The sequence below is a fragment of the Homalodisca vitripennis genome, chromosome 1, assembly GCF_021130785.1.
Source record: "Homalodisca vitripennis isolate AUS2020 chromosome 1, UT_GWSS_2.1, whole genome shotgun sequence".
Taxonomy (NCBI): domain Eukaryota; kingdom Metazoa; phylum Arthropoda; class Insecta; order Hemiptera; family Cicadellidae; genus Homalodisca; species Homalodisca vitripennis.
The window spans coordinates 86,405,181-86,430,198 of NC_060207.1; the positions used below are offsets into that span (position 1 = coordinate 86,405,181).

A 25,018-nucleotide genomic window follows, 5' to 3' on the forward strand; every position below is an offset into this window, starting at 1 on the left:
TTGTATTGTATAACATTTATTTTACAAATTATAATACAAAACAGTTGCTCACTAAAGTAAAAAATATTTATACTAAGAAAATATTGTCTTTGTAAAAGTGTTATCATACGGTCATAATACAAATACATGATATCTGAGTTATTTTTATCTGAAAACTTAACAATGTACAAATTTCAAAACCTTGTTATCATTTTACTGTATGTAAATCGTTTTAAGATTATGGTATGTAATCTTTAACCAGGTGACTTATTTTATAGTCAAAATTATTTAAGAATTTAGCATGGATTTATTCCATTGTCTTTTGTCTGTAAAATCAGTTACATACCCAATTATGTAATTTGTGATTGAACTCTAAAGGTGTCAAAACATATCCAAATAATTTTAAAATTGTTCTCAACAGTGGTCAGCCGCACCACTCACTGAAGTTGTGCCTGCAATGTGGCTTGTCTTTTTTTTATCTCCGTGTAGTGTGTAAATGGGAATGCTGGTGGTTTTTTGCCATCATGGATCTGTAACAAGACAAGATAATTACATTCTAGGAAGTAGAATACAGTGCGTTAGGATAAAAATATGGAGGAATACAATTCTTAAATATATATAATAAATTATCATCTAATGAAGAATCCTTCAAGAAATTGAAAAATTATAATTAAATATAACAAATAACGTTTTCAAATCAAAGATTTTATCACAAAAAATAAAATTTGTGTTGGAAAATGTTACTTTATTACAAGTTGTATTGGATTTTCAGTTGCAGTTTTTCTCAACTACTATAAAAATGTATTTTTCCCTGATGTCTTGACTTAATAGTATTATTGTTGACAGTAAATTCATCCCAACTTTTAACATGATTTAGGAAGTATAAAAAGACAAACATGAGATGTCACAGGAGACTGAAGCAACACCAGGTGATACTTTGTTATTTTCACTTGATTCACAGTTATTTGTAAAGAACAATTAGAGCAGTAACAATGACCATAGTAGCAGCAACTTCAATTAAATATCAGTATTATACTATGATAAATATGTTATTTGCAATACATTTAACATGTGAGAAGTAGCACATGAGTTAATTTGATGTATTTACTAATATTTCTTGTCTAGCAAATAATAGCAGCTTGGAAGTTTGATTTATCACTGTGCATTTTTTCTATAATCTTGGCATCCCTTTAACCCTGTAAGTGGCAAGCGCCGTCTGAGACGTATGATTCACGCCGCCGCGAAGTGGCAAGCGCCGTCACAGCTGTCGCTTCACATTTAAGGCTTATTCTCCATGAAATTTTCTATATATATCATATAGTATAGTGTGTATTCATGTTACTAATGTTTGCTGGCCTAAATGAATCCAACAGTTTTCGTTTGACCTAGCGGCAGACGAGAGAACAGCTGTCTACTCATCTCGTCACTGTTTTGTTTGGTGACTTTGCGTACTGTTATTGTCAGTATATTATTGTTTATCGCGTTATTTGTGTTACCGGTAAATGTTTAGGTTATTCGTTCGTCATGGAAAATGTTGGGGTACTTTGGGATTATACCGACCACACCAGTATGAGGAACACAAACATATAAATTTATAGAAAAAAACATTATAGAATGAAAAAGCAACTCTTCAATTACAAACTTACAACGATTATTAATTGTTAATGGGTTTCCTGTGACGCCCAGAATGCAGCAATATCAAGGATGAGTTAGTGTAGTGGATTTCCGCCTTCAGCAGCAACTGCCGACTGCCACGAATATTTTAGAGTTAGGCAACTAGTCACGATCTTGTAAAAAACGAATGGTCCCCTCTTCGCTCCTGGGTAAATCCCAAATTCTCATAGTGTCACCCATCACTAATCTATTACACACAGTAAAACACGAAAGCACGAATGGGCGGCAAGATTCTGTAATCACGTTATCTACTAGACCGCTCGACTTTGACCTCTGTCTGAGGATGGGGAGGGGTTTGCAATAAGACAATTTCTGTTTTATATTTACGAAATATACTGTGCTATGACAAACTAAGCCACTATTATAGGCCCTACAGTACTGGGAGGAAAAGACAAGCCCATTCTAGTGACTCGGAGTAAAAAAAATAAAAAAAAACAGTTTGTACATAGATTTAGTTTTTCCCATCTAACTTTTTTGTTCTTGTAAATAGAAAAAAATGCATAGGAAGTAATTTGTTTAGAATAAAATTGTGTATATTCTGTGAATATGACATTATTTTGTAGCTCCAGTAGTTTCAAAGTGACAGACAGTAGAACTTAAAAATTATTTTTTCTAAAAGAAAATCTTTACACATCTACAATGACATTCATCTGAAAATAAAAATAAGTAACCAAATATCATATTTATTCTTATTCTATAGTTCATAAGGAAAACAAAAATATATAATGTTGCTAGGTTATCACTTAGACAATATTTTCTAAAAATAAGTTTAACGATCACGGCAATTTACCCGAAAACGGCCTGCCACTGAGACCACAAATGACCGCCACTTAAAGGGTTAAGTCACATTCCCTTATTTTTTTTAGTTAACATTTTTGCTAGTCACCTACTGTAATAAGTAAAAATGAATCAAAATAATTAAATCAAAATTACTTTCAAATTAAAATTCTTAAATCGGAGCTGAAGTGCTTACGTGACGGAATGTGGAAAATTCCAAATACTGCTATTACACTGTAGTAAACAGAATGTCAACACCTTTGAAACATCAGAAGCTAGAGATAAAAATAGACAATGACGTTAAAAGTTCAAGCAGCTAAGTGCAGGTGGGAACTGGGTTCTCCCTGTCTCTTTCAGTCACAAGATTTATTTTTCAGATAAGCCGGAAACATCTTTTTTCTTAATCGGGTTCCAACAGTTGACTCTTAAAACAGCTGATGCAGTATGCATGCCAAATTTCTACTCAGATCACAATGGAGGAGCAGACAATCATTTCCCGTCCACTCAGTTAGTGCCGAATTTCCCATGATGATGTAAAGTCACTCATTATCAAACAGCCATTCAAGTGAAGTTGCGAGTTGGGTCTTATGTAGTGAAAGATAAAATATAGTTAATGTGTCATTAGCCAAAACACACTATCAGGTACATGGTCACCACAATACATAAGTTTGTCAGTAAAGTATCTAACCAGTTATAGTGATAGGAGAAACCTTCTACATAAAAATACCATTCAAACGATACCCCAAAAGGCAGGATTATAAACTTTGTTATATACAACCTATTTACAATTTTCAAAAATCAGAAATGATGATTAATGACAACATTTTAAATGCAAAGATAGACCCATTATACTTAAATTCTTTATGAAACTTATCAACTTTTACATTTCGTGTTTTTCCAAATCTCTCAAAATAGCAACCAAAACATTTTTCAAATATTTTCTTTAAAAAATCAAAGTATATTTTAAATTGAAAGGCATTGCAAATTTGGAAATGACAACTCTAATTTCATTTGATATTACTACAGCTGGGTTATGTAACACAGATGTTTGCATTCCCAGAAGGGAGACAGAGTTTGTTACTTGTTAAAAAATGTTTTTTTGAGTAAGATTCAGAGTCTTTATTAACCATTGATAGTACATAATGAAATTGGTTTCATCCCCAAGTGTCAAAATTAAAATATTTAAAACTGTATTAGCCTAATTAAAATCAAGCAGTACATCTCATAACAAAAAAAAAAAATCTTTTATAGAGCAAAATGGAGTTTTAAGGAACCAGCTGTACATTCTAGTCCTAAACATATTTATAGCCACAGTTCTAGCAGATAGTGGTAATTTATTCAAAAACTGTATAGCATATAGTTTGTGTGATTTGGCAGTCTTTGTTAATGTATTGGAATATCAATTTCGCTTTTTCCATGTGTATTATGACTATGTTTATTTTCTCTGATGATAAATTAATCCAAGTTGTTTTTATGTATATCAATGTACTGAAAATATCTAAGTTCACCACAGTTAGCACCAAGTATAATGAACAAGGGGCGAGAAGGCTCTGCAGGGCCAGCCCAACACATTGTATGAATTACTTTGTTTAATCAATAAAATGTTGTTGACTAAAGAGTAATATCCCCACAAAAGCAAGCCATACCTTAAATGTGACTCAAAAGCCCAAAAAAATGCTATTCTAAGGTATTCAATTGAAATGTTATGTCTTAATTTCCAGATAAAAGATAGATCACTCTCGAAAATTTCCTACAAAATCAATATAGATTCCCCAATTCTTATTTTTTTATCAATCAGAATGCCTAATAGTTTTACTGATCTATTTTCTATATTTTGTTAAACATATAAAAAATGTATTGAGTTTTTCGTAGTTACAAAGAAAGGTTATTGGCTGAGATTCAATTTACTGCACTATCAAGAGCTGATTTAGAAATCGCCTGTAAAGTTGCAATATCGTGGTGCTTGGAAAGTAGTGTTGTGTCATCGGTATAACAAACAACTGCATCAGTCTTGATATTGGACGGAAGATCATTGGCCACCACAATGAAGAACGGTCCAATAACTGAGCCCTGTAGAGCACCCAACTTATAATACAACTTAATTCTGAATTCTTATTGTTGATTAAAAAAAACTGTCTTCTGTTATTCAGATAAGATTCAATTATTTTCAAAGAAAAAATTAAATCTTTTACTCCATAAAAGTCTAATTTAATTAATAAAACATAAAACAATACAGTCAAATGCTTTGCTTAGGTTGTACAAGGAAAGCAAAATTGTATTTTTATTTTTAAAATCATCTGTTTTGTTTATAATTTCAAGAACTGCAGAAGTCATTTTTTTTTCCTTTGCGAAATCCAAACTGATTGTTGATTAAAATATTACGATGTTCAAAATAATAACTCAATTGGTTGTAAATTAAAGATTCAAATATTATTGAAAAGATTGGGATGATATAAATTATGCGATAATTTTGCAACAGGTTTTATTACCTTTTTGAAGATTGGAATTATTTTTTTAATTTTCAATGAGCCAGAAGAATAACCAGATTTTAAGCAGTGGTTGTAAATTAAAGTTTGAGTGTGTGTATGAATGCATATAGAGAGGCGGTTATGAATTAAATTGCCATATAATTTTATACTGATAAGAAAAATATTAAACATAAGATTAGTTGTTGAAGAAAATGCTGCAGCTGGTGACAGATCAGAAGATCAAAGGTAATATAAGAATAAGATGGAGCAGGCCATAAAGAGTGGGGAGAATAAAACTGGTTCTGGTGAAACGCTTGAACTGTACTAGAATATTTAATTAATTTAACCTACTTTAGAAGTCTCAACTTGCCTTTTCTAAGTACTGCACAATCTTGTCCACATCCACCTCCAGATAAGTTCTGTAACCCCACCGTAACACTGTCACTTTGTCTGTCGTTTCTGGCAGAGGAGGATTCTGTTTTTGATCTGGTCTAGGAATGACACGGGCATCAAGATACATATGCTTTACAAACACCTGTAAGATATGTACAATGTTAAAAAATAGTACCACATCACTATCACAAGCTATTAAGTTCTTTTTAGCCATTCCCACTACATCCAACTAAAAAATTTTTCTCCAGTGGTCCCCTTTTTTCTGGCCAGCCTTGAAGCATTATTAGGAATACATGATCTTTTCCAAAAGACCACTGTTTCACCAGTCCATGGTAGATAGCATTGGATAACACATTTAGCTTTACCAGCAATACTGTCTCATTAATTTGCATTAGCAGCAATTTTGAAGTACAGTATAGTATTAGAAATACATCACTTTTCCTGCCAATCCTATCTCTCCAATCTTGGGAAAACAAAAACGCCTGACAAGTCAGAGAGACGAGTGTGTTACATGTGTGTCAAGATTAGTTTGAGTTTGTAACAATTTTTGGAGGATTTGATACTATTTTTTTTTTTTTTAATTTAATTGTATATAACATTTGAATTTTACAAATCAAAAGAATGAATACACAAATGAATATTTAATCTTAGATGGCAGTTATTCTGGCAAGATGCCATGAGATGAGGTTTTGGGTAAAACAGCACCAAGTTCAAAATCGTGAGGTAGCTTGTTGCTTGGTTCTACATGAAGTGCTACTGTGCACATACTATATCTGCTATTACTGCCACATATACTGCAGTTAAAAGCTTAGACAAGTTGATATTGCTTCAGACAATTTGGCCAGAACATCTGTGAAGTGTGATTATAAGACACTGAGAACAGGTTATTTCCAAACAAGCAGACTCCTATAATGAATCTGCACGATCATTAGTGGGGTGAATAGACGAGGACTACCTATTGCTTCAGTACAAGTGACAAGAATGTGCTGTGTGCTCTCCATGAAGATCAGCTCAGTTTCACCTTACAGAGATTTGTTTAATACTCTTCTAAAGAATGCTGTGATGAAGATAGGCGGGGTGGGAGGGATGTAGTAGAATATTTAATTCCTTATAGATTAAACAATAAATATTGGTTTTAAAATAAGGACAAAAATCAGCTAATTTGTGGAGACTGTATCTACAGTAACAATATTGGTAGAAACATAAGATGTGATTACAAAGCTTAATGTGACACAAAGCAGATGAAAGTAAAACAAACATAAGGCAGAAAAAGGTCTTTGTAGTGTTATCTGTGACCATTTCCAAATGTTAAAAATGCATGTACTATTCCTTGGTTACAAGCACAAGCATAATCCATGCTAATTGACAGAAAAAGCCAGGTGGGGATGTGAGGAAGAAAATTCCATAATGAAAAGAGATTTGTTATGTGTTTTAGTGTTAAAACACCTGGCTAATGTGTGATTTAATATATTGAGTGAAGGTATTTCCAGTAATTGTTTATGACGAGATTAGTCACAAGATGATTCTTAGATGTTAAAATGGGATAAATCGTACCCAAGGGAGTGGAGCTTAGTCGAATTGACCTCCTACCTAAATTACACATTGAGAGTCAAGAAAAGTGGTAGAAGAACTTTCTAGAACATCTTCGGTCAAACAATTATAGTCATCATAAACCAAAGACGTCTGAATTAATACAATAGAATACATCTTTTTTTATTTTTCAACATAGTTTCCATTTTAGTTTAAACATTTTTCATAAGTTCTATGAGCTCTTCAATGCTAATGTCATAGAAGTCTGCTGCTTGTAAAGATAACTAATCTTCAACTGCTTCTTCCACCTCGTCATCAGTGTTGAAGTGCTAACCACCAAGAAACTCCTTAAGGTAACGAACAAATGAAAGTCTATTGGCACCAAGACCGGTCTTTAATAAAAGGCAGGGCAGTAAATTTTCATGAATCTTTTAATCAATGACATTGACCAAATCTTTCGTGGTTTCTGATGCCTAAAAAATTGTTTCTTTAAGCTCAAAGCTAATTTTTATTGTAACTAAATTATAAAATAAAAAAGTATAAAAAAAGAACTAATAACAAAACTGTTTATTTTAAATAAATTTTATTTAATTGTAAAATGTAACTAAACTTAAAAGTTTAATTACATTTTACTATAAAACAAGATAAATATTTCAAACTAATCACAACACTACTACACAAAGAAGAATAATAACAAAATACGTAGTAGACACGCACTCATGACAACCGAGAAAGCAGAACTGGTAAAAAAGGATTAGCCCTTTTAGTGCCAGAGATAAAATCAAATCCATGTTGAAAAATGCAGTTATTTTTTGAGTAAATATGCGAAAACGCAAGATTTTAGAAAAAAATTTACATAGAATTAATTTTTGATCATAAAATGCTTCTTTTTACTTATTTTAAAAGGTAAAGGAATTACACATCAAAAACTATTTAACATTAAAAAATTTACTATAATTTTTAAAACCCGTGATTACTCCCGTGTTAGAAAATATCTAACATTTTTTACATGAAAGTTGCAAAAAAAATTTTAACAGTGCCGCCGCTTCTTCATTGCCTCCCTTAAATATTCTGCTGCCATTTTTTGAAGTTTTCTATCTCTTTGAAGTGGCGTCATGGTGCAGGGGAGGGGATAAAAGACCGCCGCACACGTAGTGTTAATAGGAATCTAACACGCGAGTAATCATGTAACTCTTTATGTTAGTAAAATTTAAGGGCGCGAGTAACCATGTGAGTGTCTTTTTTTAGTTTTGTTTGGACACTAATACTGTAAATCTGATTATTTTTTTGTGTATTCTTGTTGTGAGGAAGACGAGAATGAAGTTGTTGATGGAGATCCACATGGAAACGTTTCTGTGTCTGATGCAGAAAGTGAACACAGCAATCACGACACTGCTTCTGAACAAACTGAACAAACGGGTGATGAGGAAGGTATAGAATCTATGAACATAGATAATGTTGACTTAGGCCATCAAGAACCAACTGAGTCTCAACCTGCTCCACAAATAAATCAACGTCAAAATGTCACTGTAGGCCATACTGCTGGAAAAGATGGCATTACATCTTGGCACAATCACAAGCCAACCTCTGCAACTATAAGAACTATTAGACAAAATGTAGTAACGAAATTGCCTGGTACCAAAGGTTTAGCCAAAAACAGTAAATCAGTTTTAGATAGTTGGAGACTTTTTTTCCCCGATGACGTAATTGAAGAAATAGTCCGTTAAACGTTAAACGAATCAAAGGTTACTTTTGATGTGTGATTCGTACAAAGCGATTGTCCTCAAACTGACGCCACTGAGCTATTAGCTGTAATAGGTATGTTGTACCTAATGGGTGTTAAAAAAGCTGGTCACTTACACGTTGAAGAATTGTGGTGTACTGAACTGCCCTGATATTTTTGTGGCAACGATGTCCAAGAGACGGTTCCAAACGTTACTTCTAGCTCTTAGTTTGATGACATGAACACCCGAGATGAGCACAAAGATACGATAATCTTGCCCCAATTCATCATCTATTTGTCAAATTTGTAGAAAAGTGTCAAGGTTCCTATAAGTTTTGCCAGTACATACCGAACAAACCAGCGAAGTACGGGATTAAGATTTATGCTCTGGTAGATTCCCGTACCTTTCACACATACAATTTGGAAGTGTATGCTGCCAAACAACCTCCGGGGCCATTTTATGTACATAACAATGCAGCTAGTGTTGTGAAGCGACTAATTGCACCTATAAGTAATTCTGGCCGAAACATCACAATGGACAACTATTTCACCGGAATCCCTCTTGCAAATGATCTTTTTGCGAACCATAGACTGACGGTAGTTGGTACCATCCGTAAAAACAAGCCTCAGTTGCCACCTCAGGCCACTTTCATCAAGGATCGTCCAGTAAACAGCTCTCTATTTTTTTATGGCAAATCCCCTAACAGGTGTCTTCTTGCTTCTTATGTGCCTAAAAAGAACAAAAATGTGCTCATGATCTCTACAATGCACAAAGATGATACTATCGACGAAAGTTCTGGAGACCTCTGTTAACCAGAGGTGATATCCTTTTACAACCTGACGAAAGGAGGAGTTGACGTAGACAGGATGAAGAGTGAGTACAGCGTATCCAGAATCAGTCATCGGTGGCCTCTGACACTGTTTTGTCCAATGTTGAACATTGGTGGAATAAACGCACAGATCATCCTCAACAGCAACACTCAAGTGTCCATGGTAAGAAGAAACTACCTTACAGAACTTGCAACACAACTGATTAAACCGCATCTAGTCAGAAGAGCAATAGTACCAAACCTTTCTTGTGAACTTCGTCAGAAAATAAGACGTGTTGCTCAAATTCCTCCACCTGAGCCTGCACCTCGTCAAGAAGAACAAAAGCCACGGTGTGCTTTCTGCCCTCTTCGAAAAAACAGATTCACACAACATCAGTGCAATGCCTGTGAGAAACCAATATTTAAAGAACACACGGCAAAGACTACTTAGCTGCCTAGAGTGTGAGAATGTAGAAGCAGACTCTGATTAGAAAGGCCCTGATTATGTTTACAACAGAAAGTTTTATTTTTATTATTATTGAAATCAAACTATATTTTATTTATAAGACTTTTAAAAACTACTTCCTTAATACTTCTTAAAACTACTTAATATTTACTTAAAGATAATTACGTTTTTAAAGTATTGTTTAACGTAATACAAAAAATATTTTTATTTTACATTTTTAACTAACATTTTATCATTAAAATAAGTTAATATGGTCTTTTCTTTTTAAACATTTATATTGCTGTGAAACATGTTCAATAATAAGTTCATTTTGTAACAAAATGGGTGTTTTTTTTAAACAAGTTCTATGTTAGATTAAATCTAACGCGCGAGTAACAGTGTTCGTCTGACACGCGCGAGTAGCGGTGGGTTAAATTAAAAAATCACTTTACACAGCAACATTTCCACGGAAACAAAATAAAAATCAAGTTTGAGGTGATATAACTATCATAAAACAATTTTATTTACAAGTTTCAATAACTCCATGATAAAGGGAATTTAAAATCAACCCACAATCATGTATAATAACCTAATATTGTACCATAAACAACATTTTTATAAATAGTTAATTGTTAAGAGACTATTTTTACTAAAACACAAGGTTTCAGAAAAAATATCACTTAAAATTTATTTTTTATCATTAAAAGTTCCTTTTTAATTTGTTTAAAAGGTAAATGAATTGTCCTTCAGAAAATATATAACAATAAGACGTTTATATAATTTAAAAAAAATTTAAAAATCACTAGACAGTGACTTTTCTATGGTAACAAAATAAAAATCCAGTTTAAGGTAAAATAACTAATATAAGAAAACTTTATTTTTAAATTTTAATACTTTTATGATAAAGAGCATTCATTTAAAAGCACCCTAAAATCATTTGAAATAACCTAATATTGTACAATAAACACAGTTATAAAAATTATTCAAGCGCTAGAGGTTTGTTTTGCTAAAAAGCACAGGGTTTTGGAAAATATTCAGTTAAAGTTTATTTTTCACCATAAAAAGCTTTTAAATTCTTTTCAAAACTCTTATACTTTAATGATAAAAGCTATTTAAAACAATGGAAAATCATATGTAATATAACAATAATTACTAAAACAAAACATAAACATAACCTTATTCAGGCAATTTTCAAACAAACTCTACAACATTGTCTTCATGGACACTCAGAAGTGACTTCATCACGGTTTTTATTAATTTTAATGTCTAATATAACTTAGAAACATTTTAAATTAATAAAAACGCACAATTATATAATTTTAAAAAACGCTCTGCTACTCATCACGTCACTACGATCGTGACTAACAGCATTAAAAAGTACAAATAATAGTTCAAAAATAATGTTAGTTTACTTAATGTATCGAGTTGTTATATTTTCATTTCATTTTCAGAAGGCAAATATATTAGACCTATGTAAAAACAGGTGATTGAACTTGTAAACATCTGTTTGTTTTCATATTAACATTGTTGTAGTAGTAGTAGCAGAAGAACTGTAGTTTACTATATGACAACCTATATTTGGGTTCAAGAATTTTATCAGCTACTGATTTGTAAGTCCCAATTCTCAGGTGTTCTTTCTACCTAATTTCACTTTCACTATTCTGCATCACCTTGCAGTTGTTACAAGTACAAATGTTGCTACAAGTGTTTTGTAATCATAATACTTTATTAATTTATTTCAAATTATTACAGTGCATTCCATATTCAAAAGACATCTAAACATGTTTTATTTTAATTTTTTTACTTATTTTATAAACAATACATTAAAATATGCAATCAAATTTTTAGAAATTTGCAGATTCTTTACAACATTCTTAAAAAAACATATTCTGCAGAAAATAAGATCATGTATTATATATGTTCCTGTTCAGCAATATATTTGTCATATTTTACATAAGCTTAATTTGTCTTAAAATATTAAAGTATACTATCTTTGGAAGCCAAAAGTAAAACTTTTTGATTTTACATATTTTATCAGAATATTTAAAAAACTAAATGAAATAGATTATTGTAACTAAACGTCATGTGTTCTTCAAAACTTCATATTTTACCAATAATTTAAGTATACATATAAGTTTATATCACAGTAATTTTTATAAATGTTTGAAAATAAGCTTACACTCTACCTGTCACCAAGCAGTTTTTAACACTGCCAAGCAGAGGGTTAAGAAGTCCCATTTAGATGAGGAGTAACATACAAAACATAACATAAGAAAAGTGAGAATAGCTTTTGTTTTCCCCATAAATATAAATTCAATTAGAGATTAGCAAGAGGTAAGCCAGTAGCACAGTACATTGATTTACATTCACATTTATTGAGTGTAACATCTACCAAAGACTGAGAGCATAGTAACATACAGCAAACAGTTTAGTTTTTTATGACTTAGTTTGAGTCTTTGTTGATCTTGTTGATGCCATCATTAATGTGGTATGTACAAATCATGGGTATACATCCTAAAACCCATCCCTGTACATGGAACGTCACACTCAACCAGTCAGATGTCATATCACCACTCATCCATACTGAGTACTGGTACATGAATCAGACTCCAGCCTTTACAAGACGCTAATTATTCTCAGAATTCTAATGCTTTATACAATCAAATGCGTCAAAAGAGTCTGCAGTGTGCTTTACGTATAGTATGATACAAGTGTATTTCAGTATAATAGTTTGTGTTATGTCCTGTTCATGCCAACTTATAGGCATATTAAGAAGTTAAATTAGTAACTTTGTATACTCCAATTCTGAGAATAGGAAACGAAACAATCATTAAGTGATTGGGTAAGCACCACAGCTTGACTTAGAGAAGGCTTCTAGTCACACAAACCGACAACTAATCTCTTATTCTCTTAACTCGTAGCACCCGGTCTTAGAACTAAAACCTGGTATTTATTTATAACTAAGAAATAGATGCACATAAATTAATGATTTAATTATTTTAAGTACTATACATCTACATCTACTTCTCAAGAAGAACCGCAGTGTTTGTCCTACTTACATTTTTAACAAGCTTTGTAACATGCTCCTTCATTTTCTTTTCACAAGCTGAACCATAGAACTTGTCACTGAGAAAACCAATGGTCTCCAAAATTGCCATCAAATGACCTGTAACACCAGAGCAACAGGTTTTTGCTTAAATGACAGTGGACTGCACTAGCATGCTTTATTAATATTTCAATAAAAAATTAAAATTTTTAATCTAATAGTAGAGGCATACAGCCTGAGTTTGAATTTCCTTACCATATACTACATTATAATTAACACATTGGAGTCTGGCTCGCTATTTGCTGTTTTAATAGCCTGGTCTGCACAAATTATTGGGTTTTCAGATTTTTTCTTTAGAAAACTGTTAAATATTATGTATATGATATTATATTTTCTTGAAAGTTCTATCTTTCCTCTTTAAATTGATATGTAAAACTTTATTCCTATGAAATGTAATAAATTTTAAAAAAAAATTTCAAAACTTACATTTTTTGAAGAAAAATAAAAACTCCCGCATGTCTTGTATTACTTGAAAAATTAACTTTTGAATAAATAATATAAGTAATTTCAATTTTTTTTAAAGGCATTTACTATATACATATTTACAAATAATTATTTTATTTGCCAAAAAAATTCCAAATGCTAAAAAAAATTATTGTTGTCGTAGACAGACTGACGACGCGCCAGGCCACGTCAGTCGATAAACAAAAGCCTCAAGCGGGTATGACGTAGTAGCGCCTAGCGGAATTTTTCTGAACTAACCAACAAAGCTGGATTTTTTAATGCAGCAGACGGCACTCGAATATCACTCGGGCAACTCCGTATATCAATCGGCAAAGCTGTGCTCGAGTCACGCTCGAGCGCCGGCCGGGTGATTAAACAACGGCGCTCGAGTCTGGCTCGAGCGTAGACTAGAATGTGTTAAAGGCCTGGCCGATGCTTATCTCAGACTTAAACTTATGAGTAAGGAAAGTATCTGTAGTAGCACATCACTGTGTCTATTCAGAAACTAAAAAGTCTCATCATTGATAAGCAACAAGTGTAATAAACTAAAAAAAAAAAAACTATATTCAATTGAATGTGATAAAATGATGCAATTTAATAGTTTTATTGATTAACTGATAAGTTACTTTTTTATCAACCATGAGCAATTGTTTAGAGAACTGAGTTTAGTCCATCTATGGAGAATATACTTGATGTGAATTCATATCAACCTATCAAAACACTGTATTAATCATTTATTGCACAAAATGTTTTTGCACGAGTTGGTGATTTGGGACTAAAAACTGCTATATTTTGGGTTCATAAAAAATGTAACAAAAACATTTTTACAAAATAAAATCTTTGATGCATGGTATGAATTTATAAATGTTAGGCTATTACAATATTTGTAATAATACCCACTTTTTTACTGTATAAAAATTATAGAACAAAAATGGCAAATGTTATTACCATGACAGCTTGACCTTTACTGGATCTCTATATAATTTCCTGTTTCCCATTTACAATGTTTCGTGACTGATTCTCAAAATGTTAATTAATAATTTTATTGCTGAGCCATAATGATCTGGTATTTTTATGAAAATAATGAAATAGTGAGATTTATTCCTCAATTAAAAACAAAAGTACAATAAGGAAAACTATTTGAAACGCACACTGTCATATTTACCAGTACAGCCGTGGCAGTGTAATTAGATATTAATACTAAAATTTTAATTAAATCCATTCCTCACCACTGTATATAATAGAGTCCAGTATAAGATCACTTGCTGTCTTAGTTATACTGGCATATTTTATCCTCCACATTACATTTTAAAATTATAGTAACATAAAAGCAATAAAATACAACAATATCTCTTCCTCTTTATACATACATCTCAACAAATCTTTAAATTTTTAAAATCAATTTAGAAGTAATATGTATGAAAATATTGAGAAAGCTAAAACTAAGAAATGTTTTTAATAAATCATAATGAAGCAGTATTTTTTATAAGCAGTGACCTTAAAGTATTATTCATTGAGTTGATAATTGTCTGTTTTCAGCTCCATAGTTAAATATCCGTGGATTAAAAAGATCATAAACAGTATGTTTTATAAATATTAAAAGTTATCAAAAAGTCATCCACAAATATTATAACTACACCATTTCTGTAGGTTATTAAACTATGAATTAAAAAAATATGAAGTACGTTAATACAAATAGCCAATCTTACTTTCGTACAATTGTCCACGATTCATGAATATGGAGGCCAGGGCAACAGTCAGCACCATGTTGTCCTGAATTTCTGCCTCAGTGGCTAAATGCTGTGTCAACTTGTTGAACCCCTCTCTGTGTTTGTTTATTATTATAAAGGCATCATCATTACTGTCAGATATTTTGGCTATTTCTAGACCAAAAACCTGTAACACATCCAGTATCCATTAGTATATAAAGTGGGAAAGATAGTGGGAAAAGGACCCATAGGTCCATGTGCCCTTTTAACGCAGAACGTTTTAAGAAATGAAGTTGATCGTCATGTTTTGATGAAAGCCTGCAGATAAACATTTGCACCAGCTAAACTGTCTGCAGTTACTTTGCACTATGAACGTTTACTGTTATCTTATATTTAATCAAATATTAATGTTAGTATTTGAATATAAGTGACAGTGAAACTAGTAGTGTGAAGAATGATGTCCCACAAAAAAATGTCAAAAAAGTATCCACAAACAAAAGATATATAAAAAAATTTACTGAAAACATCATATATATCTAAGATATTAAAACAATATGTAGTTAAAATATCTATTACATTTAATACACAAGCTAATAAAGTGTATATATACTAAACTTCAAAGTTTGAATCACATATTCTACTCTAATATACTCCATTACCCTTTCAGATTGCACTACTTAACAACAAGAAAAATACAAAAGAAAAACACAAAAAGCAAAAAGAAAAACACCCATAAAAAATATGAATTAAAAGTAGTATGACCTATATTTCAAAATTACTATGGAGAATCATTAAAGTCAGCAGATATTAAACAAAAAATGACAGAGCCACTAATACATTATATATTTATAAATGTGGGTACATGTGTAAGAGAGCAGAGCTGTGCCATGTTTGTCAGAACCTCCACCAAATCAGTAATCAACATGACCAATCGTTGATCTGTATGGCTTCTCTGTCACATTATGCTGCAAATTAGAATCTAATTTGTTAGATTCAAAAGTTATGAAAAAGTATTTATACTAGAATCATTTATTTTGAAGTGATAGAAAGGAAAATAATGTTTCCTTTTAATGTTTGAATTGGCAATTCAGTTGTACATCACACCTTTGCAAACAAACATCAAATACCATGATTAAGGAAATAATTGTCTCACAATTTTCATTTTGAGTAGGTAGGCTATACAGAACCAACCCGTAGATTTATTATAATAGGCCATTTAAGCAGTGGCCATAAAATGAATAGACTCAAATCAGATAAGAAATAGACTAATAATGTTCAATAATCATGGGATCAGTGGCATCCTCTCTTTTTTCTTTTGCTTAATTTCTGCAACGAAATACAAGATATCAATTGCTGTGACATTCTTAGAAAAAGATCAAGAAATATTTAAAATAATTAGACAAGCATATTGAATTTAGAATCCATAAAGTGGTAAAAGCATAAAGTGATGAGTTGTTTTGCACTCATGTAGTGTATTTAGAATAGTTAGTCCAACAAATAGGGATTAGTTTATAAGTTACTGGGTTAAGGCACAGACATCACTGAGGAAATATCTTGACGAGGTAGGTATACAAGGGGGTACCCAAAAGTAACCGGAATTGTACTGCTGGCAGCCGGCAGCGTGTAGTACACATTCCTGCCGCTAGGCGTGTGTCGCGCAACCCATTGCGAGCTCAGTGACCCCAGTTCCGTTGTCCTAGTGCATTCTGTTCGTTCGTAGTGACTGTTTTCGCTAACCCTGTTTTGTTTTTGTTTCGTTTTTTGTCATGGCAAGTTTAAGTGAACAACGAGTAGCTGTGAAATTTTGTTTTTTACTTGGTAAAAATGCTGCAGAAACTATTTTAATGTTGAATACAGCTTACAAAGATGATGCTATGGGGAAAACTCTGGTCTACGAGTGGTTCGCTCGATTTAAAAATGGCGACATGTCGATTGAAGACAAACCTCATTCTGGACGTCCATCAACCTCTCGAACGGACGAAAATGTTGAGAAAATTCGTGAACTTGTGCTCACCGACCGTCGACAGACAATTGAGGAACTATCAGAGAGTAGTGGGTTAACTTGGAGCTCGGTTCAGCGAATTTTAACAGGAGATTTAGGACTGAAAAGACCCGATTTGTGGCAGACTGGAGACTGGTTCTTCCACCAAGACAACGCACCGGCACACACAGCCATCTCAGTTAGGCAGTTTTTAGCCAAAAACGGCATGGTTCCGCTGCCCCACGCACCTTACTCGCCTGACCTCGCTCCATGCGACTTTTTTTATTTCCACACATGAAAAGAGGCTTGAAAGGTCAACGATTTGACAGCGTTGAAGAGGTTAAGAAAAAAACGAAGCTCGAGCTTACAGCCATTTCTAAAGATGACTACAAAAAATGTTTTGATCAATGGAAATACCGTTGGGACAAGTGTATTAGTTGTAATGGAGATTATTTTGAAGGAGATCAGGTCTTATTGTAAAAAATTTGATAATATATAATTTTTATAAAATAATTCCGGTTTTTTTTGGGTACCCCCTCGTATGTAGAAATAATTCACTATATGTGTTAAGCAAAAAAAAACCAGAACATTTGCTATTTTACTGCCCAGTTCATTTGTTACTTTTTATACCTCAATGTAAAAGTTTTTATCTTTCCTTGAAGGACCTTACTGGTTGTTTTCAGCGTTTTGTGAGACTATCCAAGTTGTAAGCTGCTTTATTTCATGTTTACAGGGTGTGCAAGATAGGCCTTTGGACTTCATCATCAAGTGCTTGATGATAGGTCATCACTTAGAAGAAGAAAGAAAAGGCAAGGATGCTTTATGTTTTAAAAAATGGGCTTATTAATGTTGTCAATAAGGGACGACGGAACATTATAATAGATGGGACAGGGGCAAAAGTGAAATACACCATTTCTTAATCACAGACCTTTATTTGATTTACCACAAATGCCAAAGGAATTACAGCATAAGACAATAACAAAAACTTGGCTATTACAAGTTTTCTCCCAGATAATAGGTACCAAGCGTTTAGCTGAATTCATAGGCAACAAAGGGTTAAGAAGTTAATTCATTTCTAATGAGTGCCTCAATATATATGGAGACTATAAAGAATATTACTGTAGCTTGAGAGTGTGTTTTTCAATTGTTTGGATAGCAAGATTTAGCTCTTTGGTATTACCAAGGAGAATTAAAGTTTCATTATTTTCTGTTCATTGTTTCCTTTCTTATCAATACAAAAGAAGTTTTAGGCACATTGGTCATTAAATATGATTGCTTGTATTAGAGACAGTAAAGACCATTTTCCACTGAAGTTGAGTTGCATTCATTCCCTACTATAGCTTAGACTAAGTTACAAGGAATGTTTACCTACATCAGAGAGATTTTGCTTCACCCTCTTCATGATTACACCATACTGTCTGGACGACTTGTTGAGTGCATTGGTGACAACATCTTCCTTCTTTAATCTCCTCTTGCTTCTCAGCTCACAGAGGAGAAAAGCAGTTGCATTCGTTACCAAAGCATCCAGTTGCTCCTCTGAGTAGATGTCAGCCCTGCTCCTCTGTGATCCTTCACCTCCTTGGCTCTGGGAAAATCCTGAGTCCCGGTTTCTTTGAGACCCTCCAGCCCTGCTCTTCTGGGAAGCCATCTAAAAATAAACAAATAAACCTTATCCATTGTTCATTATCATGAGATTTTCGGAAATACTAACAAAACTAGATTACATAAAGTATAATATTCCAATAGAGACCGGCTTAAACTGTGTAGTAAAACCTCGTTTATATCCAGGTCATTCAAATCGGTATTACAAAGTGGAGAAAGTCAATTCTTTTAAGAATTTAAATTAAATTTGCAGTATAATTTGTTTTTTTTAACATGTCCAGAATTAAATTATTTTATTTTAACATTATTCAGAATAATTGGCACAGTATAATACCTAATTAACAAATGCAGGTATGGTGGAAAGAGTTGATTCAATGTGAATGTTGGGCACTAAGTAGAACGTGAAATAGAATTAAACTCAACATTCCCATCAAAGTAACAAATGTTGCAGCTAAGAGAAATTTGTAATTTTTTCACTGAGGCTACTTTGAACAAATTTTCTTCTTCAACAATTTTATTTTTGAACCTACAATAGTAAAAAAAACCAATTGTGTATTTTAGTTAATTTTTAGAAGTGTTGTAAGTGAAAACATTAGGTATTATTGATTTTGAGGGAAGATTTTTTTTTTTTTGTGGGGTATCAAACAGCCCCATGTTGGGGCTACTTTGTACAAAGCACTTGGATTTCTTGTCACATAATAACCTCAAGTTAAAAAGTGGTTACTTCGATATTTAAATTAAAAGGTGGGGTTAATACATATTATTTTAGTACGACTTTGGTTGTTCTATCTGAGTTTTTGGTCTACAAATGATTTCAAAAATACCATTTTTAGATTTCTGAACTTTACAGTTATTAAAAAAAAACATATTTACCTTGAAACAAAACATTAATTTATATCCGCAGCAAAACCGATTGTGTGTGTAAGATTGTACTGCTGCTAACAAGATACACAGATTCGGTTTTGAACCAACGGATTACCAGTTTATACAGAACAGTACTTGGTTACAACAATAGTTATAGTTGACAACATTTTTGTTTTAACTAACTGAAAAGCTTCGTTCAGTTTTTTGGGAGTAAATCCTATACATTCTTGCCAAAGGCTTTCATGTCTATTTTGAAAGTCATTGAAACAAAACACTATTAACTTAAGAAACACAATGTATAAACAACAAAACAGTATTTACACGTACAGTTCTGCACTTACAGTAAGCTTCAAATGCTTTCACAATGCTGTTGGCTCATAAAGTGCATAAATTTACATAAGAAAAGTTTTATGTAACCTATCTTAATACTCAACTTTTAAATGAAGGCACTAACTTTGAAACTTCCAATTTATTTAATTACTTGAAACTATGAAATTTAATTTATTGAACCCTTTACATTAATCAGAATTGTTCATAAAACATGTTCATAATCACATGGTTTATAAAACATGTATTTATACAGAGTCTGTCAAAAACTTAACTAATACATTCTCGACAACACACACCCCATCGGATACTCATGATTTTTCACAACTGCTGTTGTGCGCCCAATTGGGTACACACAGGGCTTTCGTAAAGCGTGTTGTGTGCCCGATATGGTACACGTTGCTATGCACCTCTTTATTGTGTTTTTATTGTTTTTCTGTCTTGGTGGTTTGTTAAATGTGTTCCTGCGCTAAAATAAATACCTTAGACTATTGTATACTCCGTTGGACGCATGATTGCTTAATTTTTAAGGCCAATTAATATTTATTGTGCAAAATTGCGAAGCTTATATACATTTCTCGTTATATTTAGACAGTTAACGTAAAAAAAGATTAGTTTTTTGCCATTATTATTAAAAAATTCAATGGCAAATAAAAGTCCGGAAACTAGCTGTTCTTGTGAATGTGTCAAAAACAATGTTAAGTAAGATTTGACAGCTATTCATTGAACAAATAGTAACTAAAGCTATTTTAAGCAGTTGTACTAACTCATGAAATCAGATCTATATGGCTGTGGAATTTTTATACAATATAGTGACTTCAATTATGAAATTAGGTACGTTATAATACTAGAACTTAAGTAGAAAATTTTTTTTAAATCAGATTTAACCTCGTGACAGACTTTTCACAATTTTCGTTACGTTTTTCTAAGATAAGTTAAACATTCTTAATTAATAGCCTATTTATATGCCTAAATCCATTTGTCTAGTTTAAACTGTACTGTCTGTTTAACTGCCTGTTATATAGTTTTATATATATATATATATACACACACACACACACACACACACACACACACACACACACACACACACACATACATATATTTAAGCCATTTTTACAAAAAGAAAAAATTCTGTGGAATCTGTTGTATTAAAGATAGACGTCTAATTTGCACCAAAAAATCTTGTTCACCATGGACTACATGATGATAACATAACATAATTAGATTTAGCATATGTTTAAGGAATAGAGCCTATGTATTAGTATTTTGCTGGTGCTCTTGTACTTTTAACAGACACTATAATCTAAGATATTTTTCCAAAGCAATAGAAGATAACTTCATCTCTTCGGTTTCAGGTGTACACTCTTCCTGTTGCCATTGATGAATCCAATTTTTGCAAAGAATGTTTCCTGCCACCTCTAGCCTACAACTCTTGGTTGTGGGTAGAAGAAAGTGAGATAGACCTTTTGGGGTATAAAGTTTATACATGTTATATTATTTTCCTACACATCCCAGCTTCCAAAAATAAGCTTGTCACAAAACCAGAAGTGACATGCCTCAAACCAGTTGGTATTATTTGGTATGCAAGGCCTAACAAAAATTTTTTACTTATACAAATTTAGAAGTAGTCCTATTAACCAAACTATAATATGTAAAAAGTAAATGGTTATGGAGATAATTTCACATGTAACTGATTGCAGAACACAGAATCTTTCCTAATGTAAAAAAACAATAGTAGCCTACCTCACACCAAACTAGTGTGTACTCCAGTAGCAAATATTTATAAATAAGAACCCTTTATGCCTCATTCTAAAATTTTCAAATACATGGTCAGTTAACTTAAACAGTGTAAATAATAAAGGGGATATATTTTGGGTTTTTCACTAAGAGTTTTTTGGGAGGATTAAAAGAAAATTCAAAATATTATGAAACATAGCATTGTGATTATGAAATCAAAGTGAACATAACACTGAAACTTGAGTTTTAATAGGTTCTTAACTTTGTTGTTTATTAAATACTGAAACATGTCCAAAAACTTCCTTTTTGTGAAAAGACTTTTAAAATGTAAAATTTTGGTAATTCTAAGCAATATATGGGTCAACCTCGATTTTTCTCATATTACAATATAATGTTCCAATAGTCAATTAGAAAAGGAAATGACTAGAATTTCTTGCCGGAAAGCAGTTATAGGGAGCAGGCAACCGCCAGACGGTCATATATTGCTTAGAGTTACCTATTAGTAAACAGGGGCACTGACGTGATCTGGGCTTCAAATTTGGAACTACTCGAGTTAATTTTTTTTTCTAAAAGAGCAAGCAGCGCGAAGCGCTGCGCAGCGGGCAGGCATCGTGCGTGATCCTTTTTTTTATTAAAAATTTCTGATAAATTGTTATTACATATTACAATATAATGTAGGTAATGTATGTAAAACAATTTTAAACACATAATTACATGCTGGAAAGCAAAGTAAACCAATATAATCCGCCCAATACAAAATCTCCGTAAAAATATGGTAAAGGAATCTGTGTCATTCCTTTGGCCTGAATCAATTCAGTATATACAAAGATCACGCACGATGCTTGCCCGCTGCGCAGCGCTTCGCGCTGCTTGCTCTTTTGGAAAAAAAAATTAACTCGAGTAGTTCCAAATTTGAAGCCCAGATCACGTCAGTGCCCCTGATCACTAATAGGTCATTCTCGCGGTTGCCTGCTCCCTATAACTGCTTTCCAGCAAGAAATTCTAGTCGTTTCCTTTTCTTATTGACTATTGGAACATTATATTGTAATATGAGTTGCCTGCTCCCTATAAACTGCTTTCCGGCAAGAAATTCTAGTCGTTTCCTTTTCTTATTGACTATTGGAACATTATATTGTAATATGAGTTGCCTGCTCCCTATAACTGCTTTCCGGCAAGAAATTCTAGTCATTTCCTTTTCTAATTGACTATTGGAACATTATATTGTAATATGAGAAAAATCGAGGTTGACCCATATATTGCTTAGAATTACCAAAATTTTAATTTTAAGTCTTGGTAAGTACAATTTTCACACAAAAAGTTTTCAAAAACTGAGAGGTCAAATGCTGTAATATAAGTGGCCACCACTACAACCTAATTTTGGTTTCAGTATTTATGATTATCAACAGTACTGAAACCAAATTGTTTAACCAAATAACATTATAGGTAGGTTATTTCAATTACTGTATAGTTAATCTGTTTTATATCTAAAAAGTAATCATAAATAAAACATTATCTACAATATGTGTATTTATTAAATTTAACAAATAAAACACCTTCATATTTAGTTACTTTTTACTATTTTGAAGGATAAACATGTTTCACAACTTGTGACACAAATAACACATTTTTTTAATTACGATGTACTTGTGGCTATTACTCAAATACCATTCCGGTACAAATCATTTTACTCTGTTTGATTTAATTTTGAACAATATTGTTAATCAATACATTAAAAAGAATTGGCAAAATATAAATTGTAAATAAGATAACAATACTTAAAATGTTTTTGTATTAATTCGTTTAAAGGTATTTCTACGTGATAATAGCAGTGTGAAACTGCCCATAGATTCCACCCATAAAAAGAACTGATCCATGCCATGTATCTTAGGTTGTTCATGAACTACTACTGACCTAGTTCCTGAACTACCACTAACCTAGTACCTGAACCAGTTCAATTAATAAAACAAAAATAACAAACACAGAAAAAATTGATAGAATCTACTTAACAGGACTTCTAAAACCAAAAATACTAGTTTTCATGAACAAAATGTACTTAATTTCACAGGCCAAATGCAAAAAAATAGTATCTATAAATGACCGTACCTCAAAAATGTAGGTGATTTTTATTAAACTGAAATACACATTGAGTACATGGTCTACTGTATTATATCCTCATCTTAGGCCTCGCCTATTTTTGGAGATATATCATTTAACATGTCAAATACTGGAAAAACATGGATGGCCATACCTTAGAAACGTAAGAGCCGATTGAAATAAAACTTTTTATACACATTCAATACATGGTCTACTATACTAAAATACAACCCAAATTCTTAGGCCGCACCTATTTTCGGAGATATATCGATTTTTTTAAAAATAAAAATTGTTATACACATTGATTACACAATCTACTATACTACAATACAACCCTCATTCTTAGGTTGTACCTATTATCAGAGATATATCGATTTTACATGTCAATAATGGATAAACATATGGATCGTCGTACCTCAAAAACGTACGAGTCGGATTTTGATAAAACTTTCTATACACATTCATTACATGGTCTACAGCCTCAGTAGAATGTGTCTCAAATGTGTAAATAAGTTTTACAAAAATCGGCTAGTACGTTTTTGAGGTACGGGACCCTTGTTAAATGAGTATAGTCCTAAAAATTTATAGGTTAGCTTAGTGCAGTAGGCCTATACAAGATTTTTATAACTGGAATCACAAAAATATGTATTGTTTATAGTGTACATGGTATGATGCTCATTGTCATCATAGTTTACTATAGTTTTCATTACAGAACCGACATAGTATTAAGCATATTATGCTGGATCATAATTCTATACATATTTTATATAACATTATTAGGCTAATTTTAAACCCACAAATATTACATCTATTTTCATACTATGCACTAAGAATATTTTAAGCCACTAAAACTTTAGCATGGTTAATTCCAATTTCTTGTTACTTCCTTCTGCATTTTAGTAGGTAGCTGACTAAACACACATAAACTTTATTAATACTGGCCAATGATAAAAATTAAGTAGCCTATACCGATTTTAAATTTATTACAATGTTGTCTATACTAACGTGACAATTCACATAGCCTATTATATTCTATAACGTCTCACACCGCGATTGTTTTCTTACCTTTTCCAAAGTATTCTTATTCTTGATCCATATTTTATATATTTAAAATTTGAAACTACTGTAGTTCAAACTCATTTAATTGAGTGAATTTAACATTTCAACTATAAAAGCAACACTATACAGTGAAAGAGTAGCACAAATGACGGACTCCAACTCAGTCCAAAGACGCGAAGAAGTTTAACCAAGCCAAGACGCGCGAAGAGTAAAAAAAAGTACAGACATCTAACATAGCCATTGGCAAATTTCATTCAATTAAAATTTTTTTTCTGTTTACTAGCAAAAAGAGGG

The 25,018-nt window shown here is 32.2% G+C and overlaps 1 protein-coding gene across 2 annotated transcripts; it reads right to left on the reverse strand.

The window, feature by feature from the left end:
- On the reverse strand, window positions 1-24,924 carry LOC124366000 (melanoma-associated antigen B10-like). Of its 2 annotated transcripts, XM_046822183.1 has the most exons (6): window positions 24,731-24,923; window positions 18,411-18,686; window positions 15,058-15,244; window positions 12,858-12,964; window positions 5,269-5,433; window positions 1-509 (listed from the first exon to the last, which is right to left on the reverse strand). In XM_046822183.1, exons 2-6 carry the CDS (start codon window positions 18,684-18,686, stop codon window positions 417-419), a joined length of 828 nt encoding a protein of 275 aa, XP_046678139.1. In that variant the 5' UTR covers window positions 24,731-24,923; the 3' UTR covers window positions 1-416. The 2 variants fall into 2 exon arrangements, with proteins under 2 accessions (XP_046678139.1, XP_046678148.1); XM_046822192.1 differs by lacking the exon at window positions 5,269-5,433 and having other exon boundaries at window positions 24,731-24,924.
- Window positions 24,925-25,018: the final 94 nt, after the last annotated feature.

Coding starts and splice junctions, on each gene's coding strand:
- LOC124366000 (XM_046822183.1), bottom strand. CDS start 18,686: ATGGCTTCCCAGAAGAGCAGGGCTGGAGGGTCTCAAAGAAACCGGGAC. Junction 5,434..12,857: donor TTACAAAGCTTGTTAAAAAT/GTAAGTAGGACA, acceptor CATATCTTACAG/GTGTTTGTAAAGCATATGTA. Junction 510..5,268: donor TTGTGCAGTACTTAGAAAAG/GCAAGTTGAGAC, acceptor GTCTTGTTACAG/ATCCATGATGGCAAAAAACC.